Genomic DNA, 18332 nt, shown 5'->3' on the forward strand with positions numbered 1-18332 from the left:
TTAGCATAAAAACTGGAATCTAAGCGAAACAGCCAGCCCGGCTTTGTCCTAAGGTATCAACATCTAACCATCACCTCGAGGGCTGTTCGCCTAGCAATTTCACAGTGATGACTAGAAAATAAATACAGTTGTCTGATGCAGTAGACTGGCATATAACCCCTCTTAAAACCATAAATTGCAGTTTTTACACAAACAAGATATGTGTTAATGAGTGGGTTTTGAGACTGTGTTAGCTTTTTCTAATCTGTTTACGGTCCTTTTGCTAAGCTAAGCTAATTGGCTGCAGGCTGCAGCTTCATATTTACCGTACAAACATAAGCAAGGAATAAATCCTCTGATCAAAGAAGTAAGAAAGCAAATATCACTTTTTGCGAAATGTCAAACTTTATTTGAGAACATACAGTAGAAGTGCAATAAAAATATAATTATTGATGATTTGTTTGTGCAGTCCGTTAGAACATACTGTACAGATAGGTACTTAAGTAGGGAAGGAATAGCAAATCTGTCTAATGCAGGGCCAGAGTCTGATGGGGACAAAAACAGCCAATCAACAGTGATCCGTCACGTCTCCTCTTGTGACACGAAGCTACCGCCTGGCAGAAGTCCTTGCACAGATACTGACACACACATTTGATGGTTGGATGCATTGGTGGATCGAAGGAAAGAAGGCCAGATGGGTTTGACAAGTGTTTATACTCGTCGGCTGCTGATTGTGTGTTTACAGGTTACCATGGGTTGCTGAGGAGGCTTGTGGTCATTCTCTGCCAGGCTGGTGGGTGAAGCTACAGTGGATGACAGGAGACAACGTTAGTTAATGTGTGTGTGTGTGTCCGTGTGTGTGTCCGTGTGTGTGTCCGTGTGTGTTCCTAACTGTTTCTGCCTGGGTGTGGTTGCAGAGAGAGCACAGCTAATCGCTTATTTTGGCAACTTCTGAGTAATGGAGAGACAGTGAATGGAAAATGTAGGAAATGTTTTGCACAAACACACACATATGAACACACATATGAACCTTGAGCATGCGTGCGCTTAATTCGATTTTTTATAATCTGGCTTTCGTCTCTGGAGCCGAACATTGCCCAAATGTTCCCGAGCTGAGCTGCAGACTTCAGAGGAGGAGAATGTGAGGAATGCTCTGACTTTTCTCTCCATAACGCGGAGAAATTGGACATGAAATAATCAGAGTATCAAGTTTAATTAACTTGGAAGGCCCTCCTGACCTGTACATTTAAAACTATTTTATATATACACACATACTCGTGTAGAGGGATTCTAGCAATAGTGGTAATTACTGGAAAGGGACATTCCCAGTGCAGAGCCGTGTGTGTGTGTGTGTGTGTGTGTGTGTGTGTGTGTGTGTGTGTGTGTGTGTGTGTGTGTGTGTGTGTGTGTGTGTGTGTGTGTGTGTGTGTGTGTGTGTGTGTGTGGTGTGTGTGGTGTGTGTGTGTGTGTGTGTGGTGTGTGTGTGTGTGTTGTGTTGTGTGTGTGTGTGTGTGTGTGTGTGTGTGTGTGTGTGTGTGTGTGTGTGTGTGTGTGTGTAGCATTTCTAGACATCTGTTTGCACTGATAGATTACCTTCAGAGCAGCATTCCTCCTGTGATGCTCGATCCCTGAAGGCGTGTCCAGGTACTTGACCTTTGAGCCCCAATTCGTCACTCTCAGTCCTGTCCTCTGTGTCTTCTGTCAGTTCTCTTTGAGCCTTTCTATGAATGTCAACAAAAAGATATCATTATTTGACCTGTATACACACAGCTGTTTACTTTAGATTGGACAGGTTTCCCAATTTTGTTCGTGTCACTGAACTAGACCGGATCAGTGCTCAATGCTGGATCATATTTTTGTCTGATACCTGTATGAGTGTTGAAGTGTGTTGATTTAAACCAGAACGTTTGCTGTTTCCCATTTCTGTGGTTATACTGGGCCCGCACTTGGGTACTCTGTGTTCTCTGTGTGTTGGTGGTGTGGTGTGGTGTGTGTGTGTGTACGTGCGTGCGTGCGAGGACTTAGTTTCTGGGGTAAATATAACCCTACTGACGGTAATTTCAACATATTACATTTTTCCTCTGATTAGCTGTTCAAAAAACATCTGAAAGGTTTGAGACTTTTGTGGCAAAATGAGTTTAAAACTAAATGTCCTGAGAAAACCTCTCGTGCAATTATTCTTATGTGGAATTCTTTGATGCATTATAAAAATAGGTGGGAGAGTTATAAAACACTTGTGGAAGAGCTTAAGCAGAGACATTGAAATGTTTTCTAGTGCTCTTTGGATGGTCGACCAATCAGAAGCCACAGAGAGTATAGTGCAGAGAAGTTAATGCAAACAACATAATTGCCTCTTAGACCCCAAAACCACAAAATGTATATAAGCGTGCTATATAATGTGCTAACTCAGTCTTTCACTTTAGTGCACAGCTTTCATGTCTTGATGTAAGTTATTTCAGAGAGTTCTTTCCTTTATACTTCATTTTACCCAGGATGTGACAGAAATACATTCAAGCACACAGGGCCAAGCCAGAGTTTATGATCTTTAACCAAACTGGAGTTCCTATTAAAGACTCAAACTCCTGTGGAAACAACAAGGGAACTTTCTTTTGAAGGAAGCACTCACCCATGACATATTCCGTCTATATTAGATTTTGAATGAACCTGTTGACATAATTTACTTTGTTGGACTCTCCTGTTGACTCCACCAATGTTATACTAAAATCCCCAAAAGGCTGCCACGTTTACACTCGTTATCCTCAACATTTGGAATGTATGATTCAATATGCTTCACAAGCAGCATGTTGACTCATTTTATCCTTGTATTTTAAGCATTCATGCCCTCAAACATGGAAGCGTGAAGGCTGAAGCTCAGCCGCTACGGTTAGCAGATGGCTAAACTATTAGCAACAATTGCCAATATTGAAGTTGTTTTTGCTGCAGGATCTTCTTGTTCAAGCATGCTTTCCCTCATTTGAAGGGACATGCACTTATGTCCAATGGAAAACTTTCTGTTGTGTGTAATAGAGAAATGTTATACTCACTTACTTACTTTAATAATATCATTGTGTGATTCTTATTTGCTAATGTTTATCTATATTTGCTACTTTCACTTCTTTGCTAAGCTTGGGAAAATTCCTTATTAAGAACATTTGTTGCAGTGTTGGTTACAGTCCATGTGCACCAACAGTACTATGACCTTCAACTCAGGTGAACTGAGAACATCCTGATATGGCCTCCCTACCTCCCTAACTTCCAGAATGCTCCTTTCATTATCACCAAGCTTCACCCCTCCCTTTCTCCTCTCTCTGTGTTTAAATATGCAACCCAAACTCTTACTCTTCGTGTTTTCACTCTGCACTGTATGCTCAGACTGACTGAACTTTCTTGCAAGAAATAAAATACGACAAAGAAAGCTGAATGGTTTGATTCTCTATCCAAATTTGATAAATAAATTCCCACCACAAGTGTGAATGGTTTTCCATCACAGGCTAGATTTTCAAAAGCTGTAAACAGAGGCAAGAGGTGCAGAAATCTAGTCTCCTCTCAGACCCAATGCATTTTATGCTTAAATATTATTATGGAACTTTTTCGCCAACGATGCCCAAAAAACACCTGCCAAAAAAACAATTTTAATACGATTTGGTACATTTTCACATTATTTCACATACTCATTAGCCTCACCTTTGATAAGTCTCTGGCTCTGAGATATTCCACATAACCTCCTGTCCGAAGAAACCCACATGATCTCCCTCCTTTGTCCACAGTCCAGCAGAGCCATCACTCGAGGCTGTGAGGACGAACAACCTGCCGGACACCTCGAAGACGTCCACGCTCACTAACGCTCTCTCATGAGCTCTCCATCGCTGCAGCAGAGGAGGCCGCTCACACACTGGCTGTGAGTAAAGAGAACACCTCAGGTAAAGGTGGATTTACCATACATTACACACTTTTTTATTTGATTGACTCCAACTTACACTCTCATCATGTCGGACGTCCAGTCCATAGTCACTGATGTCCCAGATCTGAAGCCAGCCGGTTGTATCTCCAGAGACCAGGATGGTGTTTTGAGGCTGATCCGAGCTCAGGCTCAAAACACGCTCACCGGGCTGCTCTGGAGAATAAAACTGGCCTGAAATCAGAAGGTAAGAAAATGAAATGCACAATGTTAAATCTTAAGGGTTCTGACTACAGTCTGCTGTTGTTTGTTTTCTTGAAAGTCTACAGGGAGGAAGTTGCATGCAAGTCAATCTAGCTACTCAGGTTTGTGCCAGTTTCAGAAATACAAGATTCAAGCTTCAAAGGCTTTATTGTCATTTGCACAATAGCTGCAGCTGTTGGCAATGAAAAGTCCAAGGCTTCTCCAACAGAGCAACATACAATGCATTTAAGAAGAAAATAACGACGTCAAATTGTGAGAGAAAAAGTAAATTGTGCAAGTTGCTCAGGTAAAAGGTACATTATTTATGTATAAGATGAAACAAAATGTAAAATTAAATACGGTACAGTAGAATAAAATACTTCTTATTGTAAATATATATAAAATATGTGGACTGCAAACACTTTACAGAGCTCAGGAGTTTTTCAGTTTGTAGGATAATACTATCTTGACTTCAATGACAAATATACTTCTGAGACAAATGACTACCCTTGAATGTTATGTCACACATCTCCCAATTATGTCACACTCTCAAAATCCTCTCTGGAGACACACACACACACACACACACACACACACACACACACACACACACACACACGCACACGCACACACACACACACACACACGCTGGCTCACTCCCATGCCAGCTCATACACACATGCATCTCTCACAGTTCATGAATCCCCGACCACTAAACACAGATGGGCCCTGGAAAGAGGAATAGTTGAGGGCTGGCAGGAATGGTGGAGGCGGCCGGCCACAGTTCAGCCTGACTGCCACTGCTCTGTCTGTTTGTGAATCCATCTCACTGGAGGAGCATTCAACCTGACAGCTGCTTGTCAACTGCTCTGGTGCATCAACCTCTGTCCTGCTGTGAGAGTTTTATTCTAACTTCATGAACTTTTTGCACCTAGTTTCATCATACCTCCGTGTTCCCCCCTCACCATAGGTGTGTGTCTGTCCAGTGATGCTCCAGAAGCAGAGACAGCCGGCCTGCGATGACACCAGGACGCCTCGGTTTCTCAACTTCCTGTTGCTAGCTCGGTGCTGCAGGAACAGCAGGCCGTCCACAGGGGGCGCCGCTCTAGATGTGTATAAGCAGAGAAATAAACAAAAGGGCCACAACAATGCATGTAGACCACTGATGACGAAGGGCTTTTGACACAAAAAAGTTTTCCTACCAGACTAGAGAAGTGAGATTAATGGTTAGAGAAAGAAGATGAAAAAACAAATGTCTGCTACATGATTTGTATTTTTCATTTTTCCCTTTTCTCCTGACCTTTGCTTCATATGGGAGATATTGCATTATGCTAGCTTTGAATGTGATGAAGAGCCCCAACTAGACCCCTATGTAAGGGGTCACACATTTTTGGAGCCATGTTTGTTTCATCTTTAAAAACAAATTGTATTTCATAAGCGTATTTATGTTTTTTTTCAAGCAGCACAATCATTTCCTCTGATCTGTAGGGAAGTAGGAGTATAAGGTAACATACAACGGAAATGCAAAGTACAGTACAAGCACCTCAAACATGTATTTACGTGCAGTTCTTGAGTGATTGTGATCTGCTGTGTTCCACCAGTGACTACAGCTTTTGCTATCTTTACATCACCGTTGTGTTTTCTCACCCTGCCTGTGTGGGTCTCTGCAGGTGGAGCACCGGCCCCTGTGTCTCCAGCCTCCAGATAATGACCTCTCCATCATAGCTTCCTGTGGCGATGACCCCCAGAGGAGAGCACTGACTCACAGCCAGGATGTCAGATTTGTGGACACCGCTGGACTTCCACGACATGTCTGCTCTTACATACAAATCCTATATGTGAGGTAAATATAGACATGTACATATTAAACACCAGCTATATGGTTTGCAGACGGTTAAAGTTTTAACACAAATATTGACCTTGTTTTACCTTTAACTGTCAGACTCTTTGTTTGATAAGTCTGTCTTTCCTGCTTTGAAATGTAGGCAGATGTTTTCCAATGGTGGAATAGCTCATTTTACTGCCCATTTTTTGTGTTTTATCAGGCTTTTCCTTATCTGAAAGAACACACTTGCATATGCATGTGTAGAAGAGCCAATAGAACGCCTTTTTCTTGATTGATATTATTGGCTTTTCATCAAAATAAAGTACTCTTCTCTCAGACGAATTGAATTATATGCTGAAATATTCTGGATCTTTTGCCCAATGATGCCCAAAGAACACCTGCAAACCACAGATTTGAATACAATGTGGTCATGGATGCACTGGTGTTTCATTTGTGTGCAGTTTTCAGGTTGAAAAGCAGCAGTTGTTGCTAAAATAGAAAACGTTTCTCAGAAAACAAAAAGTACAATGCTCTCTCCAGGCTTTCACTGTGTGGGTGAACTTGTTGCCTGAAATTGTGAAACTCTCTGCACATGGCTTCCCACCGTGTGACAGTTTACAAACGGTCTGAAACAACATCTAATTATTTGTGTTGCCTTGTGGAAAGCAGCTCCATTTCCCTCTCTGCTTTACTGATCTTGTTTACACCTCTGGGCTACAGTGAGGTCAGCTCTTCAAAATGAATCTGGAGGCTCAGCATGGTAAACTTCAGAGGAATACAACTGCAGATGTCTCGCATGGCACACATGTCTTTAATCTCCCCAGGTGCATGCAGGGTAATTTACATCATTCGCTGATATCATTTACTCCTAAAAAAAACATTGGAAACCCGCCTCTGCTGAAACATGGAGCGAAACATTATGAGGGAGTGGGGGAAAACCAGCACGGAGAATTTGCTGGAAAAGCACGAGTACTGAATGTTACTACTGTTTTTAAGGGATGGATCTAACCGCAGACAGAGCAGATGTTGCTTAAAGGTGGAGAGGTCAAATGTAACACAAGGATTTGAGGTGCCAAAATATGCACATTCGGACTTCTTTATAACATACATCGGTTCATATGTGTGTTTATACTGGCACTGGCAATGCTTAAACTTGAATTCTTGAAACCAGGGGGTCAGCATGTGGTGTTTTAGACATTTTTACTTCCAAGAAAAGACACAAGAGGTCTGTTTTTAAAGATATTTCAGATTTAACAACATATCTATTGGATTTAATCAAATACTTCTTCTACTCTAGACTGATTTAAAGAACTTAAGCTCAAGCTGTGTTTTAAGACTTTATCAGATTAGTCACTGACAGCTGTTTGTGTGGGATTCATCCTCCACATCTGGGGAAGAACTTGTGGCCGAGCTTAAGTGTGAAGGATAAGACATCTTGATTGAGTCAAGCTTTTTGGTTATTAGGTTATGTGTGCTGCTTTGTTAATGGGTTTAATGCTGGAATTTGCTGTTTCACTTGGCGGTGCAAAGAAGAGCATACTCCCCAGAAGAGACCCAGCAGATATGCACGATAGAAATGTAAGAATGTCTGCATTTTTGTTTTATTTTGTTTGTGTCCAATCCAAGCCACCTTGCAGCAATGGGCCAAAAACAGCAGGAGGAATAAGACTGCCAACAAGCAATATGATTTCAAATTCTTGTAATATTTCTAGATATCTTTAGTATTCTTTCTATATTGTCTTTCATTAAACACCCGTTTATCAGACATAGCAGTGGAACATTTTTCACCCTGGTGGTAAATCGTTCTAGTTTAAAAAGTGGTTGATTATCACCTTGTAATCATCTTTAATTGTACCTTTGCAGCTGCGACGTCGTACTGAGCGACCCGCCGACTCCATCCCACAGTCAAAAACTGGTTGTCATGGAGACAGGTCAACCCGGTGACTTCGGAGGTGTCGACGGGCTCCATTTTGTGCAAGTTCAGGCCGTTAAGTAAGTTCCACACCTGCAAATTAACAAACTCTTTTCATGCTCTTATAACGACTCCTGAACCTGGAAATCAATTATTATTTGCACTTTCTGTTCCCTCGTCACACAGTTAATGTCTTTTGAATGGGTTTTTGGTTAGATTCCCAAAATAGGGTGGGTTGTGTTCAGGTGCTTATGAGATTTTCACGTTAGTAAATATAAATAAATCAATGTCCGAAGTTCCTACGCGTCTTAAAATTGTCGGTTGCCCTCAAACGGCTAAATGAGAATACTACTCGTTATCATGCTGAACATTAGCCGCCTTTAGCTTAGTGCAGGTGACAGGAAGTCATCAAGTGATCCTCATCAAATCAAATCAGATTTAATTTATACTGCCCAATGTCACAAAACACTTTACAGATCGTCATGTTATTGGTTTATAGCCTAACGTAAGCTTTCTGTTTCCAGCGATTGCATTAATGCTTCAACTAATATAAAGGTGTTGTTATGAAGATATTAACTTTCTGAACAAGTGTAAATATCACTTGTGTTTGCCCCAAATCTTATTTTATAAACTATTCAAAAAAGCCCATTTCTTTTAGTCACCCTTGCACTGCTAACATATGGGTTGGCTTACTAAAATATGTCATCACTTTGCCACGTTATTGTATCAAATTCACAGTATTTTTGCACAAACTGATAATGAGAAGTGGTGTTTAACCTTAATGGTGCCGTTGCGCGCCCCAGTGATCAGTCTTCTGTGGGAGGAGTCTAGTGTCATGCAGGTGATCCCCTCTTCTCCGTGAGCGTTTAGGATCTGAAGCCGCCTCCTCCCGGTCTCGACGTCCCACAGAGACACAGACGAGTCTTCATGTCCTGTAGCCACCTGTCTCAAAGTGGGGTTGTACAGAGCACAGGAGAGAGGGGGACCACTTTGAATATTTGGTCCAGGTTCCCTTCCTTCTTCGGTCAACCATCCGCCCCCTCCTCTCCTTCTTTCAGACAGACTGAGCACAGCTAGGTAATCTTTGCATGCCACCGCTAAGAGAGGCTGCTCAGTGAGCGGGGGGCTCAGCAACAGGAAGGGGAAGTTTCCGTGTTCTGGGATTCGACCCGGCTGCTGGCAGGGGAACTGCAGGGCGACGCTCTTCAGACACTGATGGCTGGAAATGTCCCAAACCCTCAGCTCCTGACAAAGGAAAAAAGACATTAACTAGAAGAACAATAAATAAAGATGCTTTGTTGTGATATTCAAAACAAAAACCAATGCGATTGACATATTGAAAAAAAAGCAATAGAAGTGGTTTTTGAAATATTTTGAAGGCCAGTTTTCTATTTTAAATTCATTTTGTATGACTCATACAGAGGTGTTGCAGATTACCAGTTTTACAGACAAAAACTACGATATTTAAAAAACGAAAATTGATGTCATTTTAATTACCAATATGATAATATAGTGTAAATAACTCATAACGGCTCTTAAATAATTTCTATACTGTATCTTTCCATTCTTACTTTAAGATTCTCTCCCCACCTTCATGGACTAGTATTTTGAGTGAAATTAAGTTGCCAGAGTTCACTGTAAACAAAGTGAAATGTAAATTTGACTGATATTTTTTCTAGTTCTATAAATATTGTTTTTGTCATTTAACTTGGCTTTGAAAATCTGACATCTAGCAGCACTCACAGCATCTCTGGAGTAGCTGAGGATCTGCCCCACAGGTTGGTAGATTTTAACATCGAGCACGGCGGTGCGGTGACCGAGCAGCGAAGCTACGGGACGCGAGGTGATGAAACGAGTCCACAGTCTGACCGCTCGGTCACAACCTCCGGTCACCATCAGCTGCAGAGACGCGTCGTAGTCAAAACATTTAGCTCCCTGAACCGAGACAGATAGACAGAGATGTTGCTGTGTTAGAGGTCCCCTATTATACTGTTTTTCATCAATATATTACAGGTCTCAGATATATACAGAACATGTCTCTGAAGTGTTTGGCTCCAAACACCAAACAGATCATTGCAGCATCCCATAATCCCCTCCGTTTCAGCCCTGTTTCAAAAGTGCTGATTCTCTGTCTGTTACTTTAGATGAAAATAAGGAGCCCCTCCCCACGCCCCTCTGAGAGATATTTGGGTAAAAAGAACACAATGGTGCTCTAGGAGGAGATGTAGGTGATAAGGTGTGGGGGGGGGGTTACCTTGGTTGGTGATTGGCTAATGGTTACACAAGCCAAAACATCGTTATGACATCATAAAGTAGCCAAAATCTGATCAGCTCATTTTCAGACAGGTTTTTATATAAATGGATCAGGACAAAAAGTGAGAGAATCTTTTTTCCTGAAGCTTTCAGAGTCTCTTTACACAGAGGGGACAAATGTTGATGTAGAAGAGACATGAAAAAGTGGATTTGAGAGGCAATTAAGACAGTAAACTTTGCCCTTTACTTATAACACTGGGGGATAAAATAGTAAATACAACTGGGGAGATTTCATTGTTAAAAAGTCCAGACAGTTAACTGGAGAATAACATAAGTGTGCTCATAAAAAAAACCCAATGTGAATAACAGGAAGCATCCCCACCCAGTTTAATAATGTTGTGTGCTCCAGCATTACTTCTTTCTTCCACAGTCACTGTCTGCCTCTGTTTGGGGGCAGGAGTCAACCTAAGCAAAAACTAAATACTAATACTTTTGCCTCTAGATAAAAATAGCTAGGGATAATTCCCTGCATGAGTTATGTACTATTTGGATTTTAGCCAAAAAAGGTCATTCATTGATTTATAAACAATTGTAATGGAGTGCAAGTCAGACTCAACCCCCAGAGTTAGGTCAGGGTCACCCAGACCGGAGTACTGTGACCTCCATATGACCTCAAAACCACATCAAAAGTGGATAACAACAGAAATCATTACACTCCCTTTTGACTCTTCACATGATATTTCCTCTCACTACTTTTCATAGGGGAATAAATGTCTAGAAATAAACTTAGGATGCAAAAAAACATACGACAATATACCAAAAGAGCACAATAATATACTATAAGTAAAAGATTTAGGGATAACATTTACAAAACTACCTTGCATCTACATTTTCATTTGTACATTTCTAAAAGGCCCATCAAAATGATACGTATTGATATGAACTAATAGGAATAAATGACATATAATAACCTATTATTAAACATGTCAGTTACCTGCTTAAATGCCCAAATGTAAGGCTCCTGCTTCAGTGTCACGTTCATAAAAACTACCGAGGTGTTGTCACTCTCTGATGACGTCATGACGACGTTGGTGCCGGGCTCGAACATCACTCTGGTGATCGGCTCCTGGTGGACGCTGGGGATGTGACGGTAGGACACCATGCTGCTGTGTTCACCGAGGTCCTGTTGTCAAGATGGATAACATAGGTGCTTAAAGTAATCATCTCAAAGATTTTTGGTTGAAATTATTTCTTTAAAGAGCTTGAAATGAGGCAAAAGAAATGGTGATTATCAACCAAACGCACTGTTGGCTCCCGCTGCAGAGGAATTAAGTAATGAAAGTTTTACTTTTACAAAAACAACATGTAGAAGAGAATATAGGAATAATATAGGAAAATGTAGCTTGTTAACGCCCACACAGATTTTGGTTGAAATGATTTCTGTAAGGAGCTTAAATGAGGCAAAAAATAATGGTGATTGCTCCGATGAAAGCTCTTTGATTTGCAGTATTATGAACTGGTTGTCTCTGGTGACATTTCCATGAAAAAGTACAAGCAGTGTTCAGTTATTGAGGTGTTTTTCCATCACCCAGCAGAGGTAAGTACCCCAAATTAAGCAGAATTATGGCAATTGTGCACAAAGGCGTAACGTTTTCTGTTAATAGGGCCGAACAAACAAAGTGTTTTCAGACAATGAAACATGCAATCCAAAGAAAAAGAGACAAAAACACACCTGCAATTATCGCATATCACCATAGGTGTCGCCAAAGACACCAAAAGGGACATTCAAAATTCAAGGCGTTTACTGTCATTTGTACATAGCTACAGTGTAGTTATGAGTCTTATGACAATGAAAATCTTAGGTCACATGCTCCTCAGACAGTGCAACACAATAAAAACAGATAATAGTTCAAGTAAATAAAATAGAATATAATAGAAATAGTGCAGAATGGTCTATATACAATTAATTGGAATATTGATATGAGTTGCAAACAGATGATTGTTATGGATGTTCTTTCAAAAGTACAGGTGTTCAACACACACATTTTGTGAGTGTGGTTTGTAAAATTGGAGTGTTATCAACAAGTGTTTGTCGTTGCTTTCTGCTGTACTGTACACAGGGCCAATCTTACTGGGAAGAAGATCCTCTGTGGGCCGCTCTCTGTCTTGGAAGGACTCTTGAAAAGACCTTTGGATGGATTCAGGAACCACAGGAGATGGACTCCTCCTTTGTCATCCCCCATGAGCAGCAGAGAGGGTTGCTCTGGAGACTGGGAAGGAAAAACAACACAGGTTCAAGTAATGAGTTTATGCATTTAGAGTGAATATATCTCATTAAGGTGTGGTCCTACCTGAGCATCATGCCAGTAACAAAGCGCCGTCGGGACACTTCGAAACCCTTCATATGGGACAAAAAAACACTTAAGAACTGATATCTTTGGGCTAAAATGAGTTGTTACATGTTAAATATCAAGTAGAATAGAATAGCATAGAATCATTTATTGTCATTATACTGGTACAATGAGATGAGTAGAGCTACTCCTTTTTTTAAGGTGCCATCAAACATACAAAAAACAAACGAGACGTACAACATTCAGGAGGAGACAACATACAAACAACACGCATTCATACGTCAATATGCATATAAAGTTAAAGTGCAGGAGTATATCGGTTTAAGTACAAATAAATATGTTTGAATGTGTATACCAAAAAGGTGGGCGTCCTGAAACACAGCGCCAGTCGAGACATTTATAAAGTGCAAGTCCCTGCAGTCAGTAGCTATGGCAACCGTGTGTACGTTTCCCATATAGACGGCATCAGAGGTCCAGCCCCTGAACCTCCTCGTGCTCGCCACTTCCTCTGTGGGGTCTCCTGCAAGCTGGAGTCAATATATAGAAAAAGTCTGAGTGTGTTGTAAATGAATGTTGTTGTTTTAAAGTTTTAAAGTATCATGATGTCTCTCACCCCGAGCGTCTTGAGGATGTGGAGGCTGCTGCTCCAGACACCGATCTGACCTCCTTTACTGACACTAATGTAGCGCAGCGGAGGAGGGTGGGAGACGGCGACTAAACGCACTGTTGGCTCCCGCTGCAGAGGAATTAAGTAATGAAAGTTTTACTATTAGAAAAACAACATGCAGAAGAGAGTATAGGGATAATATTGGAAAATGTAGCTCAGAAACACCCACACAGATGCTGCAGTCAACTTTTGGTGCATTACGAATTAAGATGTTTCAGCCTTAGTTGCAGCATTTGCTCTTTTATTCACTATCATTTGTAGAAACTGCTGAATATGTTTGATACTTGTATACCAATTGTAACTACTTGTTAGAGGACAGTCAAGTAGCTTACCTGTACAATGAATACACAAAACACTTCAGAAGACCTCCCTAAGCTGACAGACAAACAGCAAGCTAATGTTTTTCTAACAACCGACTATTTACACATGCAGCTGACTCAAAGCAACATCAATTCTTACACAATGCTTGATAGTTTAATAAATTATAATTGTTATATAGATTGGCAACCTATCCAGTAACACACCTTCGGCAGTAGTACAGTGTTTTCATTTTTAAAGAAGTACACAGTAAGAAAGTAAACAGTTGAATTCATGTTTTTTTGTAAGGGCCTTTCAAAATTAAAACATCATTACATTACATTGCATTTAGCTGACGCTTTTATCCAAAGCGACTTACAATAAGTGCATTCGACCAAGAAGATACAAACTTTGAAGAAAACAGAATCATATACAGTAAGTACATCAGGTTTCATCGAGCCAAAACATTTCAAGTGCTACTCAACTAGCTTTAGATAAGCCAGTGCTTTGTTAGTATATAAGTGCTTTGTTAGTAATTGTATTGCTCGAAGTGGAGTCGAAAGAGATGAGTTTTTAGATTTTTACATCACAATCTGAAACTATAGGTATCGTCTTCCCCTATTTGAGAAACCCTTTTCTCTGTATTGAGTCATTTAACTTGGTTGGCGTCAGGAACCAAGTAATAAACTAGCTCGTTTCATCAAAGTAAAAAGGAGATTTGTTTTTCTCTGCATCTGTTTGTCTTTTAAAAAGAACGTGACCTTAATGTTGGCGCCCTCATCTGGCCTTCCAGTGTAATTGTTCAATATTGAAGCATCCTAAAAGATGCACCTTCTCTTTCCCCCAGATATCAGTGTCCTGTTGACTTGCACCTTGTTGTGTGAGCAGAGTCTGATCAGCGGCTGTTTGTGCAGCAGAGCGGCTCTGGGGATGGAGGCTCTCTCTCTCTCAGTGAACTCCAGCAGCAGGTAGGAGCACAGCTGCTGCCACCTCACCTGCCCCGAACAGCTGATATCTACCTGGGAATGAAACAGTTAGACCTGCATTATCATGTGGAAGTCATCCTAAATGATGTCTTTTTGATCAGTATAAGACATTTTTATACCTCACTGAAGAACCTCTCGACCCATGTGTCCTCAACATCTGGACCGACCACAGACCTCATAACCTCCCGAAACGTTTCTAACTTCATTCCCCGCTCTACATTTCTTCCTCTGCTCCTCACGCTCCGTCCTTTCGGCCTCTCTTCATGTGTCTGTTCCTCAGCTTGTTGACGAGTAAATGCATTTCTCAGGAGCTGCAGGTGTTCAGGGGTCAGTTTCTCTGGAGGACTCACTCCACAGGCTGGATCACTGCGGCAAAATGATCATTTAAAGGTCAAATATTATTTGTCTGGATATTTTTTTTTTACTTCATTATTTCTTATCAGTGATGGGATGTAACAAATGACATCTACTCAATTATAGTTCACTATAATATACATTATTTTTTAGATGGGATTCATAATAAATAATGAGTACTTTTACTTTAAGTACAGGACATTAAAGGTAGGGTAGGTAAGAATGGAGAAACCAGCTCGAGCGCGCTAGAATTTGAAAGTATGCAGCCGAAGAAAATGCCCCTTCCTTCAGACTTCCTTACAGAGCCCCTCCTCCAACACACACGAACGCGCACATGACCAATGAGGGCACGAGATAAGTTTGTGCACGAGATGGAAGGCTGACAGGCAGGTAGGCCATCCAGTTATTTTAGCCGGCTAAAATAATTGGTCGTGCTTTTTACAGCACTACGGCTTCCACAGATGAAATATTTGTATGTATTTATTGTCAAAGCATTTAATGTATTCATTGCTATCGGGATGTTAAGAGCATTCCATGGAATATAACAAAATGTGTTTCTGAAGTGAATTATCTACCCCACCTTTAAAGTATACAGGAAATAAGTATATTTCAACAAAATGCAGGACATTTTTTGTTTTACTTAAGTTAAATATCTAAGCACTTATTCTACCACTTCTTCATGTGTGTGCGGGTGTACAGTTGGTTAAACACGCTCAGGACGTAATAATTAGCCTCAAAGCCTCACAAAAATGTTCCAAGTTCTTGTTAGTAAGTTATTAAGTTCATGTTAGTAGGTTTGACTGCTTGTTACTGTTGTTAAATCAAGTCACTGACATCTGGTCTGTTACTGGCTCCCTGTACAAATGAATGCAGCACTCCCAAGTGGCAGCACTGGAACAACACACTACTGATCAAAGATATATTTTGAATCACATTCTAAAGTCTTATATGAACCACACTAAACTGAAGCCTACAATGAGTAAAGACATTTGTAAATTGAATGTAAGGTGTTAATGAGTGGACTGGCAAAATCCGGAATAATTAAGTTTGGGGAGACGTGTTTACAATGCAAAAGATCAAAGTGTTCCCCCCCCAGCAGCAGCTCCTGTGTGGCCCTGTTGCTCGGGAGACGACTATACGCATTGTGAGGCTTTTTCTACGTCTATCAGGACATGCATGAGTGGTGCTTTCCACCATACACACTTCTCACTAATGCTAATGGGACCGTAAAACAATTAAGTAATAAAAGTGTATTAAGTTTGCTGAAAAGGAGTGTTAGAGGTTGTTGAATCTGAATGAGTTGGGGAAGGAGGGTGAGAAGAAGGGAAATAAATCTGTCTGAGTGGAGAAAATATGTGAATCTAAAACATATAAAATGGAAATGTTCAACTTTATAGAAGACTTCACTTAACTTGTTGTAATGTTATGGAAGGATGGAGATGTGGGCAGTTAGATTAAGGGTGAAAGATTGAAACTAGCACATATTTTACAGATTTATTTTTTGCTTTGAGATCATAAAATGGTGGAAAGTTTGGAGGTATTATTAAGATAAAATATAGAAATGTTATAATATTATTGTGGAATATTACAGATACAGCCTACATTTCAAATACAAATACAGTAGGTCAAACAGGCATGTGTGTGTGTGTGTATGCGGTTACAGGATAAAGACATTAAATAAACAGTGATCAGTTGCATTTTCTAACATCATATAAATAAGAATAAGCCAAAGAAAACTCACCAAAACCTGCTGTGTGGCACTTCTGTCTCATAAAGCTTCCATGGATTTTTGTTTTTCCTTAAGGTGTCCATACTCCCTCTTCAAAGCTCCAGATACTGCTCCATCTTTTCCCGTTGAATTTAAGATCAAAATGTAATCTCAATGATCTCCAGAGTCAGATCCTGCAGCTCCCAGAAGTCCTGAGGCCGGTCTGAGATCCTCTCCATGCTCCGGGTCGTCTAAACTCTCAGGGTCTTTGTTTCCATCCCTCCCTCTTGTCTTCTCAGGAAAACCTGATTTGCTCAAACAAAGCTTCTTGTTCTCCAGACAGGCGAGGAATGTCCAGATCCTCGGATCAATAAGCCGTCCGTCACAAGAGGCTGACCGCTGCGAGAGGAGAGTCAACACATCGCTGGTGAGAAGACCGAGGGGAGAAGAGAGTTTCCAAAATAACTGAAAGAGTCCGCTGGGGGTAACCGAGCCGCCAGACAAGCCCTCAGTGGATTAATCATTTAGAGAAGCAAAGTTAGTCAGTAGTACCCAGGAGACGTTATATTTGTAGCAAGGACACTGAAGCTGTTTTATTATATTATATAGTCTTTGCACAGATCCTATAAATGATCCACTATATGTTCTGTGAGAATATATTAAGAGTTAAGGGGGGACACAACAGAGGAATAGTGTTAAATATTCTTCCATAGTTCATTACTTGCATAAGGGCTTTCTTTTTTTGTAACGCAAGTTTTCTAAAAATGTAAGTTTGAATATGCAAAGGGTGCTTTATCCTACTGAATATGGGGCATTTGCATACTTTTTCAAAACAAAACATCTGAACTTTGGTTAAGGCACGGTTCAAAAGGTTTGTCTCATTTTGTTGACCTAATAAAGTAAATGTTTTTTACAGATCAAATACTTTGAAAGCCATTTAAAAAGTACATTTTCACCCTTTTTTAAGCAATATATTACAATGATTTATGAACATAAACATGCAAATAAATCAGAACAAATTGTAACTTTTGGTGAATTAAGAAAGAAATCTATAGATGCAAATAGCCAAAGTATAGTCAAATAAACACCTTATTGTGTACGTTTTATGTATTCTTTCCATAAGTCTGATAGTAAAAATATATCATAAAGGCAAAATAGACCAAACTCAAAATGAACCAGAGCATATTTGCCTGTAGTGTTTCATTAAAAGCAGTGATCAATGATTGTCTGTCATGTTGTTAGAGCCTCACAGACTTCTATAACTAATGTGTTTTATTTGTTGCCAGGCAACCCACTGCACTTCTTCTCCCCACTTCAATGAGCAGGAGCTGGAGTGGCCTCCCAGTAACTTTAATGAAGAGACCAAAGTCCCAGTGGAGTCTCAACTCTGCTGGGCAGGTCTTTGTATCGGCTCTAATATTAGACCCACACACACCTGCAGTAGGAGGCACTGTAACTGCCTCAAATAGCTATTTAATGTATCTGGTGTAAGAGGCAATGACCAGTAATGGATAGCAGAAAAGAATGGCACAGAAATAAAAAAATATTTGGGTTAATACATTTTTTTGCCATTTAGAGCTTTTTATTTTTTATCAAACATGACAAATCTACAAGTTCAGTACACATGGGATAGATTACAAAAAGAACAATAACAAAAGGGGTTCATCAGATTAGGCAAAATAACTGCTGGACTGGGAACAAAGAGAGTCGGGCCCTACTACTACAAAAGTTGAGAGGAAAATAATTTTGAACAAAGCTACATTTAAATATGCACATATTTAGCTGCTGTGGCCCCATGGTGATAGGAAGCTGTGATATCACAAGCCACAATAATCACCAACATGTATTAAACGTAAGAC

At 40.4% G+C, this 18332-nt stretch overlaps 1 protein-coding gene across 2 annotated transcripts; it reads right to left on the minus strand.

Moving 5' to 3' along the window:
- Positions 1–414: 414 nt before the first annotated feature.
- LOC117473927 (WD repeat-containing protein 49) lies at positions 415–16908 on the minus strand. 2 transcript variants are annotated; one of them, XM_034119893.1, is made up of 17 exons: positions 16507–16908; positions 14531–14777; positions 14298–14444; positions 13075–13197; positions 12817–12988; positions 12462–12508; positions 12243–12380; positions 11105–11293; positions 9601–9792; positions 8635–9102; positions 7801–7950; positions 5768–5952; positions 5086–5225; positions 3957–4111; positions 3664–3875; positions 1573–1700; positions 415–782 (listed from the first exon to the last, which is right to left on the minus strand). In XM_034119893.1, exons 1-17 carry the CDS (start codon positions 16575–16577, stop codon positions 691–693), a joined length of 2856 nt encoding a protein of 951 aa, XP_033975784.1. In that variant the 5' UTR covers positions 16578–16908; the 3' UTR covers positions 415–690. The 2 variants fall into 2 exon arrangements, with proteins under 2 accessions (XP_033975784.1, XP_033975785.1); XM_034119894.1 differs by lacking the exons at positions 415–782; positions 1573–1700 and having other exon boundaries at positions 3660–3875.
- Between the last annotated feature and the right edge of the window lie 1424 nt (positions 16909–18332).

The sequence above is a fragment of the Trematomus bernacchii genome, unplaced genomic scaffold (assembly GCF_902827165.1).
Source record: "Trematomus bernacchii unplaced genomic scaffold, fTreBer1.1, whole genome shotgun sequence".
In the NCBI taxonomy this organism is placed as follows: Eukaryota; Metazoa; Chordata; class Actinopteri; order Perciformes; family Nototheniidae; genus Trematomus; species Trematomus bernacchii.